The 26,047-nt window shown below is 49.3% G+C and overlaps 6 protein-coding genes across 6 annotated transcripts; 3 read left to right on the forward strand and 3 right to left on the reverse strand.

Annotated features, from left to right (window-relative positions):
* Positions 1–1,577: 1,577 nt before the first annotated feature.
* Positions 1,578–2,151, forward strand: F4807DRAFT_469972 (uncharacterized protein; the record flags this gene model as incomplete). The annotated part of the gene is made up of 2 exons (XM_048002774.1): positions 1,578–2,034; positions 2,120–2,151. The coding sequence occupies 2 exons, from the start codon at positions 1,578–1,580 to the stop codon at positions 2,149–2,151; spliced, it is 489 nt and encodes a 162-aa protein (XP_047851272.1).
* Positions 2,152–5,313: 3,162 nt separating this feature from the next.
* F4807DRAFT_222297 (uncharacterized protein) lies at positions 5,314–7,645 on the reverse strand. The gene is made up of 5 exons (XM_047994075.1): positions 7,133–7,645; positions 6,987–7,059; positions 6,894–6,903; positions 5,895–6,835; positions 5,314–5,794 (listed from the first exon to the last, which is right to left on the reverse strand). Exons 1-5 carry the CDS (start codon positions 7,214–7,216, stop codon positions 5,640–5,642), a joined length of 1,263 nt encoding a protein of 420 aa, XP_047851273.1. The 5' UTR covers positions 7,217–7,645; the 3' UTR covers positions 5,314–5,639.
* Positions 7,646–8,300: 655 nt separating this feature from the next.
* On the forward strand, positions 8,301–9,497 carry F4807DRAFT_453289 (uncharacterized protein; the record flags this gene model as incomplete). The annotated part of the gene is made up of 2 exons (XM_048000437.1): positions 8,301–8,306; positions 8,367–9,497. The coding sequence occupies 2 exons, from the start codon at positions 8,301–8,303 to the stop codon at positions 9,495–9,497; spliced, it is 1,137 nt and encodes a 378-aa protein (XP_047851274.1).
* A 1,794-nt stretch (positions 9,498–11,291) lies between these two features.
* Positions 11,292–13,843, reverse strand: F4807DRAFT_222366 (uncharacterized protein). The gene has a single exon (XM_047994076.1). It carries the CDS (start codon positions 13,584–13,586, stop codon positions 11,502–11,504), a length of 2,085 nt encoding a protein of 694 aa, XP_047851275.1. The 5' UTR covers positions 13,587–13,843; the 3' UTR covers positions 11,292–11,501.
* Positions 13,844–16,141: 2,298 nt separating this feature from the next.
* Positions 16,142–18,227, forward strand: F4807DRAFT_222500 (putative ribosomal assembly complex component Ipi3). Its single transcript, XM_047994077.1, has 2 exons — positions 16,142–16,750; positions 16,822–18,227. Exons 1-2 carry the CDS (start codon positions 16,415–16,417, stop codon positions 17,806–17,808), a joined length of 1,323 nt encoding a protein of 440 aa, XP_047851276.1. The 5' UTR covers positions 16,142–16,414; the 3' UTR covers positions 17,809–18,227.
* Positions 18,228–19,207: 980 nt separating this feature from the next.
* F4807DRAFT_463447 (ras family-domain-containing protein) lies at positions 19,208–20,087 on the reverse strand (the record flags this gene model as incomplete). Its single annotated transcript, XM_048001983.1, has 5 exons — positions 19,208–19,389; positions 19,485–19,742; positions 19,801–19,829; positions 19,909–19,931; positions 20,001–20,087. 5 exons carry the CDS (start codon positions 20,085–20,087, stop codon positions 19,208–19,210), a joined length of 579 nt encoding a protein of 192 aa, XP_047851277.1.
* Between the last annotated feature and the right edge of the window lie 5,960 nt (positions 20,088–26,047).

The following is a 26,047-nucleotide window of genomic DNA, read 5'->3' on the forward strand; positions in this document are numbered from 1 at the left end:
TGAAACAGACTGTGTTACCACTCTTAAGCAGTAGGTATAGGCGTTTGGCATCTTTGATGACGCTGCCGTTTGCATATGAAAGTGATTTAGTCATACGGAAGCTCGATAGGAAGTTTTATGAATGGGTATCAATTACCTAGGTAGACAAGTGAGCCAAATTTCCTTCGTCATCAGTCCTCACCTTAAACTCCCGAGACTCGCTCCCTATTTTGGTGATTCCCCGAGTTGGTCACGGTGACGTACCTGGATAGATATAATTAGCTCGTCGTATTGAAAGTGTCTGAGACATTGGCAAACAGACCGCACCAGGAGTGCAAGGGGAAGTTTGAGGTAGGATTTCAAGTATTCGGAGAGATTGAAAAGGAAGAACGGCGGGTATGACTATCCAGATATGTACTCTGCCTTTGGATAGAATAGAGAAAGTGGAAAAATATGAAGGATACACAGAAACTTTTGGTGATGAGGACAACCCCCATTTATACCTTACACAGGTACTACAGCTGGAGTCGAGGCCAAACCAGACCCAGAAAATGCCGGTTACCCACCCCATCTACCGACAAACCTGTTATTTTGCTAGGGTTAGCAGACTTGATCTGATCAATAGTAGCCGTTGGGTACCTAGGTGCTTCGGACGGGTAGGCACATTGCCGACGCACGAAGCCGCGCACTTTGTACGTCACTTGGATACGGTGTTTTAGTCTGGTCCCAAGATTATTGGCTGAAAAGAGGTTTCCCGATCTGGGCAGGTTTTAATGAAAACGACCAATGAAATTACGATATCAATGTGATCTAGAAGATTATCAATCTAATCGCTGCTTATATGGATGGATCCATTAGGTCGCCTTGCAGCAAGGGAAATGGGATGTTCATGTAAGTTATAGGTGAATGAGACGAAATGATGTGAAGTTTTGTTCCATCTGGAGAAAGGGGGTGTACGAAAGACTTCTCTAGATTTTTACTTCTCACTATAAGATTGTCACTAAATTCACTACCTAGATGGTAGGTGCCTATCTCGTGCCTACCCTTATATCTCGTTTGTATATAAGTTAGGGGTATCTAACATACACCTACTCACCTCTTAACAAGATTGACATTCATGTGCCTAGCTTGTAGTTGATGATTCTCCCCCTTGTCCCTTCCATCTCATACACACATCACTCCTACCCTTCTACATATGTACCTACTAGTTCTACAGGTGTACCTCCAACACGACCGGTACACCTGTATCTACACAGGCACCCACGATCTGGATCTAAACTTACCAACTTCAACTTCCAAAAATCTTTTCCCACAGACTTTGTGTCGCTCAAATCTTTATTCCTTCGGCGAATCAATCTCGCGCGTCCAAGGAAAACCGGCGCACAATTTCTCTTGGTTCTCGTCATCTACCCTATCATCGCTCCCCTTTAACCAAACATCACCGTCGTTTTCTCGGCTCAAACGAGTTTTTCGAAGTTCATCACGTCAAACAAGATCCATTTTCGTGATCCTGAGATCGGTTGACTAATAATCTGGTCAGCGTGCCATCACATCTCTTCACTATTATCATCGCTCTCAATCATTCCAATCTCGGCACGATGGCGCCTCTTCCCGACAACAACCCCGATGACCACTACGATGCGGGCGCGCCGCTCGATGGCGGCGCTAGCCCTGCCGTCCTAGGTAATGGCGACAAGCACTTCTCCCCCACTGGTCTGGAGATCGGAGTCATCGTCGGCGTTGTTGTCTTGGTTATCATCACCGTAGTTGGTCTCTTCGTCTGGCGATCCCGTAAGAACCGAGATGCTAAGATCACCGATGCTGCATCCTCCGTACCTGCAGCTGGTCCTTACGAGGAACTCCCTTCACCTGGCGCTGTTCGTGCGCGCCGCGAGTCGAACGAGCCCATTCCTCCTCCCAAGGATGACCATGCCAGTACCATCAAGAATGATGACAAGTCTTCTATCGAGCAACCTACGCCTATCCCCGCTGACCGCTCCGCCAACAAGTGGAGCTATTGGGGCACTGTTCGCCGTGGCGGTGATCACGATCATGGTAAGTAACACATTGCTTTCTTTATCTGATGTCTCATCATGATCTTGCTTTATTTCATTCACTAACTACTCGGCCATCGTCTCAGTCGAGGAACACGAGATAGCAAATCGGTTCTAAGCATTCATCGCGCCAAGAATCGATCTGATCACCATTTTTCCAAAGCCCCAAGAGTAGTAACGTGGAGAAGGCGAAGTTTTCTATCTCCGTTTCTCTGACCTTACCATCTTGGGATGGAGACCATGCTTCTATGCGATAAGCATGTTCCAATAATCTGCTGGAGCAGACTGGCCATCCGTCTAATCGCCCGATCACGGAGATTAGGCATCTAAGCATCACTATTTTCTGCAACTGCTTTTCCAACGGGAATGACTCGAGAGTTCTACATTTAGCCCCTATTCAAAGGGTCTAAAATGATCAAACTCAAAATATCTGAAGGGGAGGAATACGAGCTGATTTGGTGGAGGGATCTTTCTTGCTGTCATTGCTGCGAGTTAATGAAACTGATACGACCGCAACTTCACTAACGTCATATCGTCTTACGCCGTGGTCTATAATTCCAGTTGTGAATGATCAGTGATCTCTGATTTACTAGTTTACTAAGTATCCTGAGAAGAACCAGTTCTGGCAGCGCGGTTTCCATGCTGAACATGGCGCAGGTAATCGTTACTAGTCCTCTTCGTACGGCCTCGCATCTTATTGCTATACTGACAGCACCATGATGGCATCTAGTATGCTTGCTATGTAACAGTGTCTTGAAGATTTCATACGGTCAATGCCAAGAGAAACTAGATAGAAGCAAACAAATCTCATCATCATAACCCCGTACAGCTAGGTGGGCTAAAAGGGGGATACATCTGGAGGTAACATCAGTAAGATTAACCGTTCTCTGTGTATGCATCAGAGGATACCCCCTTTTTGCCAAACTTAATGAGCCGTGCTTTCTAACTGATGGAGTGTATATGAATCACCTACTATTAAGTCACGCTGTCATGATTTAGTATGGATTTCCCCTAAGGAGCTTTATGACCAAAAGTTGCTTGCTAGATGATGTGTAATCTGAGTACAGTAGGTATATTTAATTCATGTGCACTTCCCCCTTCCATGTTATATACTTTCTAGTATTCGCAGGAAATCTCATTATATTATACCTGCGTCGGGTAAATATATATAAAAACACTTACCTCAACAAGTATCTTTTTCTCAATTGGTGTTTTCCTACGCCCAAGCGACTATTCGACAGTACATTTGCAAACGTGGTGTGTAAATCATAGTGGACTGAGTTAAGAATGTGATGATCTCCGGGAAACGAGCAGCATAGATCAAAGCGTCTCGTGGCATCCCAGAGGAGTACTATTAGCGATGAAAGGTGTCCTTCAGTACCAGCCCAAGAAACTTCCTAATTTACAGTATCATGGACATTCTCGATGATCTTCGTCTGCTTGCCCTACGTAGGTAGAGGAACAGCCCCGTCTCCTATTATACCATGTTGAATCACCATTGATAACGTGAGCTCATAGCCTCAGGGGCTGTCGGAGCTCTACTACCCTCGGTGGGAGTTTGTATAAAACGAATCATTAGCATCATGACGTCGTGGTTTCGCTTCTTTCGAATATAAATCCATGTCACAGGACACTTGGATATTCCCAATGAGCTGTGTCGGCATTGCTCAAGACGCCGAACACAACAGTGTTTGGGACGGAATTTGTGGTCGAGGAGGATATAAGTGGTGAAGGAACCGGAAGATCTGTCGCACGCCACTCCGGTTCCTCTTGCATCAGAGACTTTTAGTCCGGTGTTCCAGAGGAGAGCTCGCAAGATTTTGACGTACATTACAAGAGTGCTGAAAGATGGAGACTACGAGACAGGCCTGCGTTTCCGCTCGTTGGTTCAAGTACTATCATGAAGTAGTAGTATTCTCTTGGAGAATACGACCAAATATCTCATGACTTGAATGGTCCGCTCTAGCAACTATGGTTTCGTTCGTACGATCCGGGAAAACACTCCAACCAAACCCAACCGCGGTACCACACACCCGACATCGAGCCTCAGAGTCGCGTTCATGGTGAAGACAGCGCTAGTGGAGAAGGAAGAACGCGGCAAGTCATGTGGTGTGGTGCAGTCCAACGAATCCAACCGTAAACACTGTTTCCGTTTTTCGGGGGGCAGTCAAAAGTCTGCTATGATGGATATTTTATTATAGTTGAAGGATTTAGACACTCTAAAGCGATACGCCGCTAGATAATACCTTTTGGGAAGGTAAGGACCTACACGTGGCGTCAAGGCGGAATACGCCGAACGAGGTGGTTATCCCTGAAGGGTAGGCGGGACCTTACGTTGGTACGATGAAAGTAAACCTGAAGATGGCAATACCATCGAAAAATACAGCAGAACCTGAAGCTGCGAATGAGGTGGAGTCGGATCAGGAGTGGGAGGAAGTTCGTCCTCATAACACAAGTCCCCGAAGAAGCTTCGATGAAAGGCGCGGCCCTGTCATCACATATCAGCTCTTAGCTACTACAGACCTATTACCTCATCGTATATATACAATCACCACTACCAAGAATTCGTTTCTTTTCCTTCTGTACTTCAAGATGTTCTACTGGTCGCATGTGGAAGAAGCACCACATCGCTTCTTCACGCGATCTTCAGGCTTCAATGCGGTCCTTAGGTCATTTCTCAACCTTCAGGATCACCAAGAGCCACGTACTGTTGACGAGTGCTACAATGGTCCCGCAGCGTTGCTGTGCTGGGGCCTACGAAGACGATTCAGCCGGCAGTCTTGCAAACGACAATGCCACCCGATCTGTCTTCTGGTCTTCTGCGGCGGCGTACACCAGACACAAAGAGGTCCAACACATCCCAATCTTATCCGGACCCGCCGCGTTAGGACTCTAATCAAGCATACCTTTCATAGGCCGGCCAAGTTTCAGCGGCAATCTGGGGAGATTGACTGATTCCCCATCCGACCCTGAGCTGGAGAATTACAGAAACATGACACGGGACGTAAGTCCTGCGCCCGAAACACCTCAGGGCTACAGGTAGTGGTGTCAGGAGTCGGCCGCCTTTGATTTCTCGGAGCCAGATTTATGAGCGTGCCGGTCGTGAGCGCAATCATATTTGGGAGCGACGGAACTCTTAGGGAGCGATTAACCTAGTCCCATAGCCGAGCCACAGGTATTGCTGTGCTTGAAAAAGAGATACAGACAGTCCGACGAAAACTAAGGCCATCCAATATTTGAGCGCATTAAACAGCGCTTCAGCTTACAGGACAAGAAGGAAATCAGTTCAATCATGTAAACCTAGATAGATATCCATAGCCTACACAAACCCAGCAGCTGCCTACGCGAACAACTTGTTTACTTTCTTGCATATGTGCCTGCCTATCTGCCTAGATACCTAACCAAGCACCCCAAGCACCTAAACGCCGCAGATGCCGCCCAGCCTATCCATGGAGGTCCTCATACAAGTTTCGTGACCGATTCGCCCGAGTAGATCAAGTAGGTAAGTTCTCGTAAATCTTGAAAAAAAAGGAGTAAAACAGCGCGCGAAAAGAAAGCACAACTTGCTAAAGCGAAAAATCTACCCCATCCCATATGCTTCATTGATCAGTGATTCTGCTTCCCGGGAAGGTATCTGCTATTCCTCCACAGGTTAATAGTCCCACCAATGGTTCCACCAAGAGTCCCTCTGAGGCTCGCCATCGTACCGTCGGCCATGCTCGCCAGCTCCTCCTCCATAGCGGATCGCGTCACGGATGTGTCTGTATCCCGTTAGCAACCCCTCCCTTAGGAGAGAAGGGATGGGGTTTGGGTTTGGGTCGGGGCCGGGTTGGGTGGAGAAAGGAGAGGTAGGTGATGTACCGTCCAGGTCACTGTAACTACTGCTCATGCTAGGCGTCCCATCACTGTCGCGTGACTGCCCCTTGCCCTTGCCGCCGGGGCTTTGGTTAGAAAGCTCCATAGTCCTCCTAGGTGAGAGCGGGCCACCGCTGGCCCGGTTCGGGTCCGAGGGCCGTGCGGCCGAACCTGTTGATGAATCGGAGGTTTGAGATTGATGGATTCGCCCCGATCTTCCAGAAGGTCCTTTCGGGTGACGCTTGGCGTAGTCCCTCGGGAGGTTGCCGCGCAATGTGGCGCTGAGGTCGTGCCCGCTCGAGCCCCCGGCCGACGACGGCGGGTTGTAGGGTAGGAAGGCGGGCTCGGTGTCCTCGTCGGCATCGGACGCAGCATCGTTGTTGCCCTGGAAACGCGGAGGCCGTCGGATGATTCGAGATTGCGCCGGGCTCGAAGATGACGATTCCGAGTCGCTTGACTCGGTCGGCTCTGGGGACGGCGGCTCGGGTTCCTGTTCGTTGTCGTCGGCGGAGGTTGCGATGGGAAGAGATGACAGACGTTGTCGCTGCGTATCGTTGCCCCGGGATGTTATCTGAGGTTTGCTGTTGCCTCCTAGATTACGTGTCGTATAAACGGCCGTGTTCGCTGAGGACGTGCGCGTTGCGGTGGGCCGCGGCGTGCTCCTCACCGGCGTGCCGGGTACGCTTCCATCGTTCCTAGGCAGTGGAGACTCCTTCCGGATCGATAACTGTGACGGCGCTCGCCCTGGTCTCTCAGCGGATCCGGTGCGTCGCATGGGCTCTGCTGAAAATGGACCCTCGGGGCCTGGCTGGGGCGACGGCGCCAACGAACCCTTCGCAAGAGCCGCAGCCTTGCGCATCTGCGCCCGGATTTGGGACGTATGGCGCTCAGTAAGCCATGCGATCTGTTGGAATAGGAAATCCGCGGTGACACCGAAGTCGTTCGCGCTACGTGATATGAATTGGCCAAGACTCGATATTTGGGGGGATAAGAATTAGTACCCACATTCCATTCCCTAATATCTCGGTATTAGCTAACTATTGGAAAGTGTAGCAGTCTAGTACTAGGTAGCTACAAAGGTGCGATAATTCAACTTACAGTCTATCTCTGTCTTAGAGGGACGAGAGATGATGTTCCAAAGCTCTTCATCTTTAGTCGAGTCCCAATTCGCCTATTATCGTGATAGTTAGCTCTTAGAACTTGGCAGTAAGACGAGCCAAGATAGGACCAATTGAATTACGTACAGACGGCGGATCAACGAAATCACCCCTTGGAAATGGGAGTCGGACAAAGACCGTGTAGGCCGGCTCTTGTTGCGAAGGCGCCATCCTGATCAAGTCATGTTAAATAATATCTACTCATGTGATCATGTGGCGGTTCTACAGCCTCGAAGTGATGCTAATTGATGATAGGGAGAAGAGAGCCGGGTAGTTTATCAAGGTAATGAGAGGATGGGGACCTGGGATCGACGCACTTATCGGATTGGGAGCTTTTATCGATACCATAAGGCGTTCTTTATCCGGGCCGTTTTGCTCCGATAATGCATAACTTTACCTAACAGGGAGGAACCCGGAGTTTCAATTGGGCCAACCTTAAAATAGAAGGCATAGGAAGTTCGTAGGGTGGTTGAACCTTAAAAATTAGGTGCTGAATTTCGGCAGCTACAAAGAGCTACAAGAGCTACCGGAGCTATATGGCAGCTACAGGTCAGCTGTCAGTCAAGCATGGATGCAACTTAAGATCTAGGCACTAAGGCTGTCCGTCCACTCGGAGTTAAGACAAAAAAACCTTGGAAACTTCCCCAACACGTTTCACGAAATAAACGAAATAAACGAATTAGACGCCCATTCCTCCAAGAAAAGCAAACTGCCAAGAACTATATGTCAGCCTGATCACCACAAACTGCTGCGGAAGGGGGAGCTATAGCATTTATCTATTTGTCTCGGGAGAGCTGGGAGGGGTGGAAATCCGTCTCCCTGCCGCACGATGGTTGGCTCTCGTGATCCGACTTCTGCGACGCCATTGGCCAATCTATCACAGATCCTTCACATGCCTGGCTGCTTATGGTTGCTTTGGAGACAGCCTAGCCTACTGATCAGCGAGGGGTAACCAGAGCCTTGCGCCGTATTGCAACCCTTTCAGAGAGCTATGATTCATAAAAAGGGAAAGGTCTGCTTGTAGTTGCTGATGATGCCGTCCTATTTAATCTTAGGCTTGAGCTTGTCTCTGGTTTCCTCGAGTTCTCGATGCTCCTTACCTGACACCATAGACAGTGTAGCACTAGGTAAATCATTTCTTTCACTCTCTATGGGCTTGTTTTCCATCTTCCCCAAGCGAGCCCGGTTTTGAACTCGGTTCAAGGGCGATATTAGGTGGGTGTTTGCCACTTAAGGTGGTTTGGGAAAGTGAGAGATGGAGGTACGCCAAGACTTCCAAATTGGCACTCACTTGAACAAACTTATTGACGATTTTCTCTAGACAATACTGAAGCGTGGGGCCTCGTTTCCGAACTGGTCTCAATATCCCATACCGCACTTCGAATTATCTGCCTCAGGTCTTCTTGCGCTTGCAGATCTTGGTACCATTGCGAATCGTACTAAGCTTGTGGGGGGCTCGTCATGGCTCGACGCGCTACTGCTCGCTCCCGGCCTGCACTATCAACAGGCTGCGGATGCCCTGAACGGCCACAGCGAGTCTTATAGCGCCGTCGAACTATACGAGGGTCAAACATCCACGTATAACATCACGAATACGGCCATGCAGCAGTATCTCGAACGTGTCGGGTTGGCTGGACGGAAGGTCACGGTAGACGTCGGTATGATGCCGGAGCGGAACTATTACTTCGGAAGACGGCGGCGGAGCCCTGGCCAGCGTGGTACCATCTGGAGAGACCAAGGCGCCGACCTGGGCTGGCTGTCTCACGTGCTGTATCTCGCAAGCCCTGTGTTGACCATAACAGCCTTCATATTTATGATCCTGCTCCGCGAATGGTGGGGTGTGGCGTCCCTCCTAGCTCTAATGGTCTCCCGCCTCTTCAACATTTGGGTAATCAAGCGCCGCTCGAAACCTCCCGAGAACCCACCGCCGAAACCTGACGTCAGCAAGCTTCTGACCGAGTATCTCGTTGACCTGGGACATGGACGGTCCGTGTGCCTCCGTGGTATGGCCGAGGATCTTCAAGCCGTCACCACGACGTCGTGGCTACGTGCGAAGACACATCTCGACGGCTACCTCGAAGCGGCCGCTAAGTTGATTGTCTATTGCGTCGCCGCCTTCAGCGGCAACATGACGCAAGTCGGGTCTATTATCTTCATGGCTCTATTGCTCGTGACGGCTGGCCTACTGGGTCTTAGCAACGCCCATGCTAAAACATTCCGCATGCACGGCCGCCTGGCTACGCCGACGGTGGACCACTTGCCCCGTAGATCAGATAGCACGCTGCCTTATCCCACGGACACCGATAGTAGGGGCGGAAGTATGTCGTGGCCGGCCACCAGCACGAGAGAGTCGAGCGGTCTTTCGGGTATGGACGATTTCGCTGAGAAGGGGCAGATCGGAGGTATTCTGAGGGACCGGTATCCTTTTGACGACTCGATGGAATTTAAGTGATAAGTGGAGTGGGTTTGGCGTTCATGCTATTGGGTGTTAGGCATTGTACGCCGAGACGCGCATTGCTGCGGCGTATGTATTCTATATTTCGGGAGGCGTGTTCCGCAGGTCCCACCTATTCCCGCACGGTAGCTACACGGCGACACGGTGTCACGGGGTACGGGTTTTGGATATTGTGGTCTATATGTGGTGTTATTACTTGCTGGGTTTGCTTTATTAATTGGTGTAATAGTTTGTACCTGTATACGAAGATATATATAGTATACCTACCAGGTGCCTATCTAGTGCAGGTAGGTATTTGAGATATCATCATTGCCATGGATGCTACAGTAGGCAGGTAGGTACCAACACTAGATAAGGATACCCTGCCCTCGGTTGTCTTGTGCCTCTCCGTGCTACGCAGCAATTAAACGGCGGAATTAGGGACGGCTCGTGTGCGTACGACGGATCCCACGCAACGGTAGTTCCCGCAACCACGTTTCAGCAGCAACGAAAAGAAGTCCCGAATTCCCTACTAGTCGCGTGGGATATGATCCTGATGACATACTTTTTTTTTTGTCATGGCCCCTTGGATGTTTTATCTTCGCGCCGATCACCTGCTTCTCGGCCGAATGAGTCCTATTACCTAAGGCTGCCCGGGACTTTCAGCACTGCATGGAGCTCTGCAAGATCCACCTATCATGGATGGATGTCAGCGTACCATTTAATACGTAGCAGTCATTTGCGACAGATCAATTCAAGCTTGTAGTGTATGCCTGTTATTATAGCCCCCCCCCTAGGACGTGCTATAATCCCCATCCATACGCAGTTATCGTTTTGTTTCTCCTAGGCCCGCGCCCCGGAGGGCCCGGCTAACTGGATTCAGCGCGGTGCATGACATTCTGATACCGAAATGGCTTCGTCCAGAATGCCGGTACGGCGCTAGCCATGTATAATACGCCTCGCTATAGCCCCGTCACGAGCCGTTGGTATCAAGCTGGCCTTGCCTAATCGGGAGCGATGTCGTAGATTGTTAGGCCCGGGGTCAAGGTTCGAATAATAAACGAAGAGGCTCATTTTTTTTTTAAACAGAAATTCAATTTCGTTCTCATTGCCCAACCCTTGCATACTACTCATGTTTAATACCACGTTATAATGAATAATGACCTGACTGACAATACAGGAAAAAAAAAAAGAATCTAAATAACCGATGCACTGGAACAGAACTTGGATGTTATGTAATCATCATTGATTTGATACACGAGGAAAACTCCTTAAACCCCTCAATGATATCCCTGACTCCACGTTCCCTGTGTCAGGGATAGCTCCTATGAGAAAGACAGGTTTTTGGGGTATGTATGTAGTAAAATGTCCACAGCATATGCTAACTCCGATTGCCTGAACCGACTTTTTCATCCCCCCCCCTAATACGCCCCATACGCCTTGTACAATGAGAGAGGTATCTAAATCTATGAGTGTGTCCGTCCCCTGAAACATGTTTCCGTCAACATAGCATGCTGCATACACGCCTTCCATAATGCCGTTCCAACGTTCTGGATTAATATTCTCGTCTGCTTTTGTCCGTCTCGGGGTACGGCTCAACATGTATCGAAAAGGGGTTCTTAACCCATCCACTCTTTAGTCATCTCCTACACTAGATGGCAAGAGTGGGAACGAATCGAAAATCCATTATGATAGACATAAAGTTGCTGTAAAATCGGCCGGTTGAGCTTCTGCATATGGCGAATCATGGCACCGTTATAAGTGCTCGAGACAATCGTAAATAACGTAGTAAAAACTGCATAGAAATAGGCTGTGGCGAAATTTTTGTAGAGCTGGAGCCAAAAGACTCCCAGATATCGGTGTGACCTAGGAGAAGGTGAACAAATAATGCCTAAAAGCCGAGTGCGTAAAAACAAGTGATTTTTTCTTGTCGAAAGAACTCGTTATCCTTTGCATAATGTATTGTGTCCAGGTGCAACTAGCCGATCGTCTATCTCATAGTATCGCGAGTGTGAATTGATCCTAAAACATGTATCTTTCTTCGGAAAGGCGTACAATTTCACATAGTGCTCGCATAAAGTCAGGATCTTCCTCACGTCTCGGCTTTCCCCCACTATCAGTACCTGCAGACGGGCCGCCATTAGACATCCGTAGTGTGGCGACAAGCCTTGAGATGCACCTGGCGAGACCAAGCCGGAGATCCCTCAATAACTGCTCGCTATGGTCTGGTGGCGTTGGGCGGCGACCGCCAAAACCGGCTGCCGTCGGAGGTCTAATGGATTCGTGGAATGAGGCGGACTTAGGTAGCACGAAAAATGACCTCTTACTGCGAAGCGTGTTGCATCGTGACGAAGGGGGTTCGGGAATCGGTGCGTTCGGATCTTCTTGCAGACCGAGTAAGCTTGCTGCCTTTAGCGGGATCGCGGTGCCGTCGGAGGTAGAAGATCGCATATCGATAGAGGTGCGGAGGTCCATCGAGAGGTCAAGTGACATATCCGACATGGCCGAGGACTTCGAGCTAGGTCTCGATATTGGATTGGCAAGTACCGACCGAGGACATAATGAAGTAATATAGTTATATGCTACTATATGAGCATAGAGAGCGTCGCAGAGATAATCCGACGAAGTGGGGAAGAGGTTCTGAATCGCCGTCCAATCTGGCTTTCTAGGCCAGGTTGGGCTAAACCTCGATTCTAAGCTCTCCCCAAGGCCGCTTCGTTGCGGACTAGGTGGCGTCTGAGTAGGAGACGATGGGAGTTTCTTCAAGGGCAGCCACTTCCACTTCGACTGTTTTGCTGGCTCCAAAGTGTCAGCCGACACAGTTGTTTCGGAATATAAGCTTGCAGGGCTCGTGTCCTTGTATCTAAGCTTCCTGGAGTGACCACGTATAGTCTCGATGGAAAGACTAGAGCACTGAAGCATCGTTTCCGGGAAGCATGCTATCGAGACTCGGAGCGTATCGATAACCTCTGGTGGGAGCGGTAAGGGAGCATGTCCACCGTCGGCTCCGGTTCGGGCATAATAAGGAAAGTTGTCAACGCTAGACTCCAACCAAGATTCGACATCGATTCCAGCCGGCGCGATTTCCGGATACTGGGTGCTTCCTGCACGCGAAACCCGCCCACCTTCGTTTGCTACCATGGTAAAATCTGAGGGGAAATCCACTCTATCATCTGCCTCGTCGGCAGCATCGCTCACATTCACATTCACCTCGCTACGGAACGCTCGGGGCCGGGCTGAAGACGACATGTTGATGTCTGGGGTTGCCGGTCCAGCGTCAGAATGTGTCGGTGGTGGTGGTCGAGGTGGTGAACTTTGTCGAGACGGTGAAACATTAATCTGTGGAAGTACCGGGTAATTTCGGTATAATAAAGAAGAGCGTCGGGTTGGAATTGAGGTAGGACTTGACAGAGGCTTCTTGACATAAGTCTGTTGCTCAGGCGTACCCAGAGATTTTACGCTGGCAGGTGACGTGGGAGGAATAGCAGTCGACTTGGGACGCGGCAAAGCTGAGTTAAGAGACATACTTCTTGACTCGTCCATATCACGTCGCAAATAATGTGCAGGTGGCGGGATATTGATCATGCTACTGTACCTTCGATCCGGAGAAGTTGCATCGTCAGCGTCAAAGTCTATCCAACTCTCGCCAGCTTGCTTCTTGTCTTGTATCACAAGCTTTAATTGGTTCGACGACTCCATCCTTTCCGAGGTGACTGATGTGGCTGCTGTGGCAATTGATGCGTCCCGCGTGCCAATCGACGGCGGTGGCATCAAGACACCGGATGATTCACTGCTGGTCGTGTCGGAATCGCTGTTGTTTTGTTCCGACTTGCGATGAATAGTTAAAAATTGAGCTTCTTTCTCATGCGCATTTTGTAACGACTTAGCCCTGGACATCATATCTAGATGATATGACAGGGATGAAGGGGCCGCGCTCAGCGAACTGTCCTGTAATGAATATCGTCTCTTGCTCCCATCGTCGGCTAGTGTAGGCGCCGGGGCCCCAGCAGTCAATTGTCTCGATTTAAAAACCTCCTTCGACGCTTCCAAATCCACAGCCAGAAGCTCTGGCAAATTGAAGCTCATAAGCGGCTCGAAATTCCCCATCGTGATGTTTCGCTCCCGGGTCCGAATTGATCGATTTGGTGGCGTTGCAGGGGAATGCTAGGTCGGCAGTGACAATCTCCTACATAAATCTCTTCCTATATGCGAAAACCACCGAGAAGCGGATTTTGATCAACTCGGGGAGTCCGTTCGTGGTGCCTATATTTTTAGCAAAGCTCCGGAAAGAAATAAAAGAGACAAAAGGTCTGAAACTGCGTCGAAGACAATCTGCAGGAGTTGAGAATAACAAAAGCGGTCTCGTGAAAAAACACTGACGCTGGATCAAGAATCCAGGTGGATTCGAAGACCCAAGAAAAGTCGAGCGCGTTGGACAGGGGTTCTAGCAAAGGATGGAGCTACGTCCCTCCGTGGGTGGTGTTCGTAATTCCACAAAGAGATGAATCCCCATGGACCCTAGACCAGCCAGGGGTCTCGTCGCTCAGGCGAAGGGTCGCAGGCACTAGAAGAATGCGGAAAAAGATGTGGACCACCGACCATCACAAGTCCCTAACTTGGAATTATCGACCAGGAGCGAATAATTCATTCTTCCCGACGATACTGATGCTGCTGTGATGGCTTGCACAGGCAACACAAGGCGTCCATCCGCCGTCCGAGTTACGGCAAGCCAAGTATGACAGACATTTGATCTGAGACATGTCTCGAGGTAACCAAGTGCCTAGCCTAGATTGGCACATTTAGCCCTCCATCGTCATGAGTGGGAAAAAAAACGTGTAGACCCCTTGCTTCTTCCCACATGCGATCAAGCGGTTAACCCTTTGACATTTTGTGACTTGACGACTTGACGACTTGACCACCCGATCTTCTCGCCAAGGGATCGCTTCCAGGGTAGCATTGACCATAGCCAGGTCATTTCAGGAACCAATCAGCCATTTTAATTGAGGTGCCCAAAATTTCACACGCTAAGTTCGTTCGATGCAACGCGGCGGTTCTTTCTGGACATTATTCCAGACTTAATCAGCCAATGGATTAATCCGTACTGTTCACATAGCACCATATATTTTTAGTCTTCCCTGATTCGGAGACTTTTCTGACGACGCTATCGTTGCCGACAAGAGCTGGGAGACCCATTGGTTGGAGAAGGTTAACCAAGTCGCCAGATAAACTATTTGAATGGTGGGTGGCGAGAGAGACACAATTGCGGGTGATCGAAAGAAAGTTCCGAGGCCAAAGCAACGCCGTCTCCAGAGTCTACACCAAGATAGGTAGCGACGAGATCAGTCAGTAGGCCTCCCTGATGGAGTCGAATATTTGTCTAGCCGCTTAGGTATTCAGAGTCGGTAGACCATGCTATAGTACGGCCGCTAATGCTCGCTAATCTTTATTGGCCACCGTGTTTTAAGTGGGATCAGGTATTGTCTTCCCCTGCGTTCAGTGCGTTCATCCAGACGAGAGCTGTATCTAGTCGAACCAGTCGAGCAATGATGCCTGATGCTGTGCATAGCTGTGAAGCGACACGACAGACGGGCGACCACGTTGCGTGTAAAGCTTTCCCGCTCCATCCAAATGCAGGCTGGGCAAGGGATCACGATGCATCGTCATGCAGTTCAGGTCCCACCTTATTTTCGAGGCTGAAGGGGCTCTCAGGTCGGGATTGGCCATTCAGAGGCCTCAGACATGCTGCAACACTATCGTCAGTTGCAGGATTTAGCGTCTCCTCCTTTGGCCTGCCCAGCTACGCAGCTAGCTAGGTAAGCTACCTTGGTTCTACCGCCTCCGATAAACAATAATATCCAATAAGAGTATATGAACGGCAGGATAACAACAGCTTCAAGCCCGGAAAGGTGAAATATCGGATACAAGGGCGAAATCCATTGGAGAAGACATGCGTATGCAGCCGTCGTTGAAATTCTTCAAGTTCCCGCTTTGCGAATACATTTTGCTTCTCGGCGAACTAAGACATGCAGTCGGCCGTTGGTCTGCCGTACAGGACGATGGCGTCAGTTAAGCGAAAGAGGGGGCAATCTCAAACATGACTAGAGATAGTTGGGAAGCTATTTGACGCTTTTCAAGATAGTCATGGTGGAGTAAAAGGTGATATGTGATGAAGTGGAAACTTATGTTCTTGTTACTATCTAGCACTTAGAAAAGAGCCGTCCATGGATATCTTAAGTTTCATACAATGATGAAAGGTCGCAATTACCTTGCTTCACCTACACCGCTTCCCCTGCATAGTTATGTATTAATATTATGTATAAAACCCCCAATCCGTGTGAAACAGCTTTGTACTACGAAAGCTTAGGTAAAACCCCTTCTAAAAAGGTAAGGAGCGAGTTGGAAATGTGTAACTCCGGATTCTCGACTTGACAATCGGTTTTTGCTTTTTGGGGGGGTTTGCGGGGTTGAAGCAGTCTCGTCCCAGGCGTTAACTCTAATTCACATATGAACCTGTAAAATGCCAAGGGCTGAGGCTACGCCGCAATGCCGGACCAGGACCCACCTGTAAGCCACGCACCAGCTGCATGGGACGTTTTAGCATGTAGCAGTCTGCAGGTCGGTGGGTCTGTCAAACATCGAACCTGCGAATAGGATTTTGTGGGGGAAAGAAAAAAAAAAGTGACAGGAACGACATCGAAGATCTTCAAAGACGAAACAGAGCATCATATGGTACATTCTCAAACTGTGGTTTCCGAATTCCAAGTTTGTCCAAGTGGATTGCCGCAAAGAGAGACACACAGACCACGCCAATCCCGATAAATCTAGGTATCTAGGTGCTATATCAATTTATAGCTTATAGCCGTGGCTCTGTATTCAATATTGAATACCCTACCCAGGCCGAGGTACCTACTCCATATCGAGTAGGATAGGAGGCCATGTTGACCGAGAGCTACTTTGTGTCCGTGGCCGGGCCGCCCTTAGCCAATAATACGGCCATCGCAAAAGATGCCGGGATTTATGAACACACACTACATCCGAGCCACTCAACAACCACCACCTTCAAGAAAAGCTCTACTCCTAGGAACTGTTTGGCCGTGAGCGACACTCACGTATTCGCAGCTCAGGAGGAGAAATCGACAGTTCACGTGTATTCAAGAGCCAAGGGTAACCAGGAGGCCTTAGTTACTTTCTCAGAGCGCATCCGGAGTATCGCCTTGCAAGACGATGTGCTTTTTCTGGGCTCACAAGAGGGGAGGCTCATCATATGGGAGGTCGGTTTACCTAATATGAACACACCCGCGTCCCCGTCCCATAACTATAGCCCACTAAATTGCTTCTATAGATCTGCACCGGCAGGCAAGTCACCACGCCTGCCTGTCATGTCCAGGCAGTGACCTGCATAGCTGCTACACCCTATCACCTGATCACGGGGTCAGATGACGCGAACATACATGTCTGGTCCGTTCCCCGCCTGCTGGAGCTAGACTCGACCATCGAACACGAGCCCCAGGAGACCCTATCGAATCACAGAGCCGCCATCACCTCCCTCGCCGCGGGCCAGAGCGTGAACCCGGACACCAACATATGCGTCTCGGCAAGCCGGGACAAATCCTGCATAGTCTGGAACTACCAGCTCGGCGTGGCCCTGCGGACTCTTCTGTTCCCCAGCTCGCCCCTCTGCCTGTCCCTCGACCCGTGCGCGCGCGCCATCTACGTCTCCTCCGACGACGGGTCGCTGTACGCCATCGATCTGTTCGCCGCCGAGCGGGCGCTGCTGGGCCCGCGGAGCGCGGAGGAGAGCTCGACCGCCATCCAGGTGTCCTCCGCCTTCGGCGCCGCGCCCCAGGAGGCCGGGCCGGCGACGTGCGTGGCGCTGAGCTACGACGGCACCGTCTTGGTATCGGGACACCCGCAAGGCCAGATCCTGCGCTGGGACCTGAGCAGCCGCGCCGACTCGACCGAGCTAGCGAACGTCAACGCTGCCGTCGCGAACGTCGTCTTCGTCTCCCCGCTCCCCTCCTCGCGACCCACTAAACCTGTCGCGGTCGTCAAGCCCTTTTTAGGGAGTCGCAGCTACGACTTCACCTCCCAATTAGAGTCCGATATGGCGGAGGACACGCAGTTTAGCAAGATGCTTACATCGAACGGACTCCCGCAAGACGCGCTAGAGCAAGCCATACTCGCCTTCCAGAACCCGGCCGAGGACACCGTCGGCGATCAGGAACTGAGGAAGGAGAATGAGGAGCTCTGGGAAGTCATCAACGAGCAACGTGCCCTCCAACAAAAGACCTTGCAGCGGTATCTCGAGGCCAAATCTGCCAAGGCCTGAACTCGTATTGGGACCCCTACTGGGAATGGCAGAGAAGCACCCTGTGCCTACCGTCGTCCCGCAACTCTCGCCTTCCATTGGCCTGGCTACTGCAATACTAAAACCGTTAAGGCCGCAGTATCCGGTTGATTCGGCCGATTGTGCAGTATGAAATGCACGGCTAAGCTGATCGTCGTGCTATATCATATATCATATTGGACTAACTAGAGACGGGTAGCTCTCCCTGAGACTATAGGCCAACCGTACCCTTTTTCATCGGGTTGATATTCAGCACTATTAACTCTGATGTCTAACATGTATAGACTAAGCAAGTGGAGGGCGGGATTTCTTGCAGTATCGAAAGTCCGGGGGACACGTAGTGGGCTTCGTACGATATTCACAGCGGGGTAGCCACATTCTAATGATACCAAGACATCCAACTCACTCAAGGGTGGAAGCTAGTAGCGTTCAAGCCATCTTGACTAAGATTGGGGGATGTACGGTATCATAAAATATTTTACGTCAAGTTAGTCGCCCAAATACTTTGATATCCGCTCGACTTCCATAGGTATATACTATTGATGTTGTGGAAGAATCGACCATACCCTATTATATATTTTCTGTGCAAAACGTGAGATGGCGTTTGTAGATATCAACCCATTAGACATTAGAAGGTGTGTAGGTAATTAGCCTAGCCTAAGCGAATGATTTTGAGCTGCCCCCCTTTACCTTTTCAGTTCCCGAAGAAGGCTGGCGCAACTCAAGACTATCAATCAACCCAATCACCAAGAACTCAAGAAAGGAGCTTGTAGTGTGTCAACGGCAGAGGGGTATATATATATTCCTGGATGAAAATGCCTAAAAATCTTTTCTCTCTGGCGAGTAGCAGCATAAATGGAAGATTGGAACAAGTTTGCCTGCGCAATTCAGTTCTTCAAAGCTCCGTCTTAAAACTTCCAAAACGTCACCCAAAAAACAAACGTAATGATACTCAAGGAACCCGGTGGCCATACCGAAGGGGTATAACACTGTAGTCTGATCATTCATGATCAATGCTATGCCATCAATGCAATGCAGCGAACGTGCAACTCGTCGTATCCTTAAGCGCTCTCCTAGAATGCGAAAGGATTTTCGCCCAAAAACTGCTGGAAATAAAGAGAACCCCGGCCCAATGTCGACCAGAAGAAGCGCCGCGGAAGAAATAAGATTAGAAAGCATCCTGAAGCCCAATAGGAACCTTTGCTGTCTTGGCTCGAGAGTTGTACTAGAGCTTGAATCTCAGAGTACAAAATGTCCACGGCTGAAGCTGCAGGTATTTTCGAAACAGGCCTTCTTGGCGACTGCCCAGTCTTGATAAACGCCGCGAGAAAAAAAACTCCGTGAGATTTTGCTTGCATCACGGGCGAGTCCGGCTAATAGGTCATAGAATAACGCATTTTGGCCGGTGATTCGAGTCTCGTTCCTTTCGCCGTCTTCGTTTTTTATAGTATGATATGGAGTAAGGGTCGAATTTGTCATCTTGATCCTCGAGATGACTCTCCCCCGCATCATCTTTCCGCAACATTTGTCGACATAAGTCTACGAATACTTCATCGACGTTCGCTTCATGAAGTTAGTTTGCCAACCTACGACCTCAAGAACTTGAAATGTGGGTAGGAATCAATGCATATGCAAGGGCAGTGGATAAATGCACTTACTTCTCGTTCGAGCACTAGCTTCATAGTATGGTGCACCCCATCTCTGCGAGATTTGGAAACCCTTGGTTCGTGGCACAGACCGCTGGTCTTCGAGGTCCGCCTTGTTTCCACAGATGACAATCGGCACACTTTCGTCGTCCTTGATGCGTATGATCTCGTCACGAAGCCCGGCAAGTTCGGCTAATGACGAGGTTGAGGTAATACTAAAGACTAGAAGAAACCCTTGACCAGTCTTCATGTACAGATCCCGCATAGCAACTGAAACCGAGTTAGCACGGTCACACGCGTAAGTAGCATATTCGGTGTGTTGACCAACCGAACTGCTCAGTGCCAGCGGTATCCAGGCTGTCTTAAGTTAGCATAGCTAGCGCGGCGGCGAGGATTAAAAAAGGATGAGTCGTGTTCATAGTTGGCGATGTCTTACATCTCCAGAATTACTTGGCGGCCCTGGTCCGTGTGTGTAAGCAGCGGCTAACGCCAGACCAATCAGATGGGAGAAGGGCAAGCTGCACTTACATCAACGGCCACCTGAGTCCGGTACGAGTCTTCAATCGTCGGGTCATAACTCTCGATCCACTCGTTATGGACGAACTGAGCTATCATAAATTAAAAAAGACCCGTCAGTAATCAGATCCATTTCTGATAATTGGGAATGACGCATGATGTTTGGATAGATCATGTTTTGTTTCAACTTGATATCCAATCGGAATCACTCATCATTGACAGCCAAGGAGGAGCATTACCTGTAAGACAACTCTTCCCGACACCGCCTAGTAAATTGTTAGCGGCCGTTACGCGTATGTCAGCAGAGGAAAAAAAGAAAAGGCTTTGATGTGGACAGGGACCCTGAAAAAAAAGTCGATTCCACACTGAAGCTTGCAATGAAAAAACTCACCTGCACCTAACACAACAATATGGAATTCCCGGCTACTCGCAGGAGACAAAACGTTAGCTTCGTGAATAACAATAACAATAATAGCATAGCAATCGAGCTAGTAAAAATAGGAGAGACGAACACAGATTGATAACGGCCTTGCCTTGGTGGCATTCTTTCAACGCAGCTTGAGCTGTTAGCTTAAGCTCCAAGCTAGCTTCAAGCTCCTGAATCTCATGAAAGGCGCATCAGAGGCGCCAGAATTGCGAATCCGGACAGCAATGCAATCCAAATCCAACAGTCCGTCAGCTCGTGTCTATCTGTCACTTACGCGACAAACGACAAAGCGGCGGCTGGGAGAGTTTTTGGCTGTTGTTCGGTGGAGGTATCGTCATCCAAGGCGGGTTGAAAAATATTTATGTATTCTTTTTTTGCCGGGGGGTTGCTCAAGAAAGTTGCCGGGGGATAACGTCAGAGGTGGATGTGTATGGGTGCGAACTGACGTCCACAGATCCAGGTAGGTAGCCGCTTAAAAATGTGAAAAGCAGGAGCAATTCAATCAGATAAAGAGCCGCCCTGGTTTTGGAAAGTCGGGGCGTGCTGGGCGGGGTGAACGAAAAATAAAAGCGCGGCTGGCCCCTTTCCTTTTGAAGCGACGCGAACCAGGGAAGGGATCGGACGCAGCAAAATTCTTCGGTACCGCCGTGACAAGAAGCGGAGGGGAAGATAAAAAAAATAAAAAATAAAATAAACCACAGATAGATGGACTAGGCACAGAATTGACGAATATTAGGGGTTGAGGGGGCCAAAAAAGAGGGGTATAATGTAATATGATGAACTAGAAACGGATGAAATGCGACAGCATACATCTAAGCACATATGCAACGCCCAGCAGGTATTCTGGTTTTGTACGTAGAACGATGACATATGCAGCCAGCACACACACTTTGGGGCACTCTTGCTTAGGGGAGAGCCTACATATGTAGGTAGGTAGGGATATATATGTAGCCAGCCTACCTGGTTAGTAATTGGGCTAGTCAGGTAGTTAGGTATTTAAGTAAAAGTGATAGACATAGAATCTGTCGATAAGATGCACATCAATAAGTATAATAGTAATAATGGCAACGGATCGTGGTCGATCTTAAAAAAGGACGAGTTGGGATATGGGACATGGGATATATGTCATATGCATTGCATTAGCAATATTGAAGCTAAGCAACAGACAGGAAAAGAAGAAAAAACGAGAAACATTTGAGTTGGAGAGCCGAGGAATAAGCATTTAATTATACGAATGTCTTGGTGTTCCCCTTCCTTCCTTCCTTCCCTCGACGTAGCTCTGAGGCGAAGGCGAAGGTTCATGTTTCCTGCTCCGGTAGCGTTCGAGCTTGATGTTTGTTCGGGACCCGGTACATGCTTTTCCAACCTGAAGATGTATTGTGGTACAAGCCTATTGGTGAATTCGTGCCTACCTAGGTAGCAACCCTGGAAGCATATTTTCGGCCCGCCTTTTGCATGTGTGGGCGCGTTTATTAACGTAGTATCGCGGTGTAGTCGTGGTGAGAGGGTGCTTGGGCTCGTTTAGGCCTCTTCCATGTAGGCTTTCCTTGGTATAGCCAGCCTCTTAGAGGCCAGTTGCAGCATGCGTAGGCGCAGGCGCCGTTCATACAGCCCGCACAGCCCGTACAGTCCATATATCGAGCACATGGAATGTCCACATAAGTACATTACTAGTATGTATTGAACATATCGTACGTGCTGCAATGTATGTACGTACAGTACATCACTGTCGTACCCCGTTTGATGGAGTGCATGGTACCTAGTTGTCGTACAAATCCCCGCGATGACCCAATAGGCTCTTCTAGCTCTTTTTTGACTTTTGACTTTTTGAATCCTTCCGCCTCTTTCCCTCCTACGGCGTAATTTCCTAGTAATGGATAGGTAGGTACTAAGATATAGGAAGGTAGAAGGTGTAATCGTTCCATCAAGGCGCGCCACATTTTGTTAGTTTTAGCTTCAAGTTCATTAGCATCTTACTTCATCCTCCATATTCTATTTTCTATACCTATCGCTCTAAGCACCTTCGATCTCAAGGCGCCCTCTTCAAAAGCCCACCCACCTATCTAGGTATTTACCTAGTTACCTATTTAGGTATATTTATTCTGTTACGGATCCCCCAAGACCCAAGCGCTGCTTTGAAATCAATACGTAAGACATTACGGTGGTCAGAATGGCCAATTGCTTTCTTATTTCTGGGACCTGCACCAACAAACCCACTTCGATGCTAGGGATAAAGGTGTTCGCGTTGCCGCTGGCTGACATACCCTCATGTATGTTTGATCTGATCTCGTGCAGGGCTCCAACTTAAAGTCGCAGCTACAGCTGTATTATTGGAGCCGCGCGATCAGCAAGGACCAATAGAGGAATTTAGACGGAGACGACCTTGCATATACAAGTTGTTGTTTGCGCTTGGGTGCTTAAGTATGAATTTCTCCGCTTGTCTCTTCCTCTCCCTCACCCCTCTCTTTACATCACAACTTGTCCGGTCCGTGCTGTGTTGCGCTGTTGCGTTGTCGCAGCTCTACCAGCAACAGGTAGCATGGATTGTTGAATATCGATAAATCACCGGGTGATAGATGGCAAATCTGGGATGGTGCGCCCGCCAATGCCGGAGGATGGCTAATTCGAATGCGGCGAAACCTTGCACGGGCTCCTGGGCTTCTGGTTGGGTTAAAATATGCAAATCGCATTTGCTAACCCGTTAACATCGAGTACTTCGTACGTGTCGGTGAAAACATTTGGCAGTCCAGCTGGCTGTTCATCCGAGCGTTCCCGACACGCCGAATGGTAAAGCGTATGTGAGTGTGAGTGTGGCTGCGCGGTCTGCGCGGTCTGCGTGGTCTACGTGGTCTGCGTGGTCTATCCCGCATTTGATGGTGACCCCCGAGTCTGGGCAAGGCTCTAATACTTTGCTACTCTGCCCTAAAAGGCAATCGGTTGTTTCTTCATCAGATCCTCAAAAATACCTAGATGAAGATACCACCATCATCATCCATCCACTACCCGCCACCCCCATACGAAAGTCTGTCTTACGCCGTATGCATCTCAACATCACCTGACGGATACCGGCTGCGCGCTTTGCAGCCTACGCATCTCAATTACTTCCCCTTTCCTGGAAAATATGCTGGAAGTCATACCCGACATACATACAAGCACCTACAAGCATTCGTACATCAGGATATCCCGGCGCAGATTCCACCGCCAGTTAGGAAATACGGCTTGTGAAAAAATATCCTGGTTGACGTCGGAAGCGGTCGATCCAGCTCCCCGGAGTCCCCTAGCGCATAGTAAGTAGCTATGCTGCCCAGGGCTGCCGTATGCAATGGTCCCCCACTCCGCCCACTCTCGATTAAGTTGAAACTCAACAACTTCGAGCCTACTAAGATTTACCTAGTACATTAGTTGTTCTGTTATATGATTCTCGCCGGTTTCCGTTTTCTGCTAACATCTTAGATCCAACCAACAACGCTGTGTAGAAATCGATTATGAAACAAGAGATCAACGCTTTCCAAGCTCGTCTGTTTCCAGGTAACTGCCGAGATTCGTTACTTAAGGAAACATTACGCAACCTCGTATTACTCGGCGTACGCAAATGGAGATACGCGAGCCGAAGCTTTTTCTATGTTAGCTGCGAAGCTACGTCTTCCTTCAAACCCGCTTCCGACTTGTTCGACGGTTACAATTCCTATTGAGTAAGACGCGGGGACGGCAACTATCATGTCCCTCATCCGCGCCGCTATTATCTGCCATATGATGTGATATGCAAGCCATACTATTAGCAGCATAGCATCGGAACTCCGAGGTATCGTGGGGCTTGACCTTGAGCAAAGCTTCACCTTCGACTAGTAGAAGCCTATGCACGTTGCTGATGTACCTAAATAGATAGGTCTAAACTATTATTACTAGCTAAGGTGGGACAAGGTGAGTCTCTTCTGCGGCTGAGAGCAACGTTAACACGTGCTGGCTTGGCTAAGACTGCCGAAGTCGCTTGTCGTAGCTCGAAGCTCTAATGTTGGTCTTATGTTGTTTTGACTTGGCGGGGGAATAAATTACCCTTACTTACCTGAAACTGAGATTGGCCTAGTAGGTCAACTACGTCGCTATTGAACGACGTAAACTTGTCATACAAAAACGCGTCGTAGCCTTGTGGGCGCCTTACTTTCATTAGACTTATCTATACCTAGTAGTTGTTACTAAGACCGCAGGTACCGCACATCGTATGATAAATTTCTAATGGAGCTAATATTGATATAAGCAGTACGAAACCTTCGTATTCTAGTTCGCCTTCAGCTGAGCTTCAGATGTACTAAGATAGCATTGTGCGACAGGCTCGCAATATCCTGCCATGTTTATGGGGAGCATTGCCGTCGTCTGGATCCGGTCGTTGGGGATGCGGCCCCCATGATTAGCTGATATGCGAGGCTCAAGGACTTCTGACCAACCATGTTCCTTTCCTCAACCTCTTCCCTGCGGAGTTCCTTGTTTCGCGACGAAAAGATCTCTGAATCCGAAGGCTCGAAGGTTTACTTTGCCGCGAATATCGGACCCGGCATTGGTGCTCTGAGTCGAGTTCCCAGGAAACCCCACGTCGGTCTAGGATGCTGCCAAGGGAGACATCGCGGATCATACTATGCATATTTGGCAGGCCTGTTCGTTTCCAACGACACATAACCAACCAGATCACACGACAAGGTGTTCGCATACTTACCGCTATCGTCTTCATTTGGACGGCGGTCTAGTCCAGGGTCTTGAACCCCCGTACATTATGTTTCTCCCCTCATAGGGCGGACGGGCGCTAGCTAGGTTTGATGTTCTTCGCTCAACCCCATACTATGGAGGGAAGTCAGGCGACTTCAAATGAGAGTTCGCCCTACCTTCACGAGACTAGTCTAAAGCGCCATGCACCAGCGTTACACCTATTGCAGATCATCGTCTAGCGGCACAATCGAACGATTTTTCGTAAAGCCATTCTGCGATAGCGTAAATCTAACACCTTGCGCCGGGTTGGGTCCGGCACTCTCGGTGATAGATACGGGTGGCAGATCTCACACCTTCTCTTACCTTTTCCCGGAGCGTCGGGTCTTCATAAACCAATATGTTATGCGCACGTCCGCTCTTTAATTAAGTACGGTAGTTATAGCTTACCCTTGCCTATAATTCCGCACTCATATACTCTTGGTAAAGAGGGTAAAATATTGCTTACCTGCCGGAAGAGACGCTGCTGTTCCACGAAATAGGTCTTAATCGTAAGCGCTGCTTCCTGACGCCCCTGTTTTGCAGACGGTATATTGGCCTTGGCGCAATTCCTTCATCCGCGTTCAGCCTTTCGCTTTACGTGGCGAGCATTGGTTGCCGGAAGATTGATTCCCTTATTTGGAGACTAGCAATATGTTTTATGGGATTTCGATGTCTTGTCGGGACCGAGTGAGGAAAGTTACATTCTGTGACAGTGCCTGCGCCCACCCGTCTAGACACCGAGCGAAGTTTTGTTAAAATCGATTTTTTCGATATATATGCTGTTGGGACGATATGGAACGCGGGCTCGTTGGCGATAGACTCATCTTGGTCTCTCGAGACCCGGCGGATTCAGTGTTGGAACGGACGAATTCACAATCGGCGGCAATGTTTTCTG

The sequence above is a fragment of the Annulohypoxylon truncatum genome, assembly GCF_022578515.1.
Source record: "Annulohypoxylon truncatum strain CBS 140777 unplaced genomic scaffold F4807scaffold_32, whole genome shotgun sequence".
Taxonomy (NCBI): domain Eukaryota; kingdom Fungi; phylum Ascomycota; class Sordariomycetes; order Xylariales; family Hypoxylaceae; genus Annulohypoxylon; species Annulohypoxylon truncatum.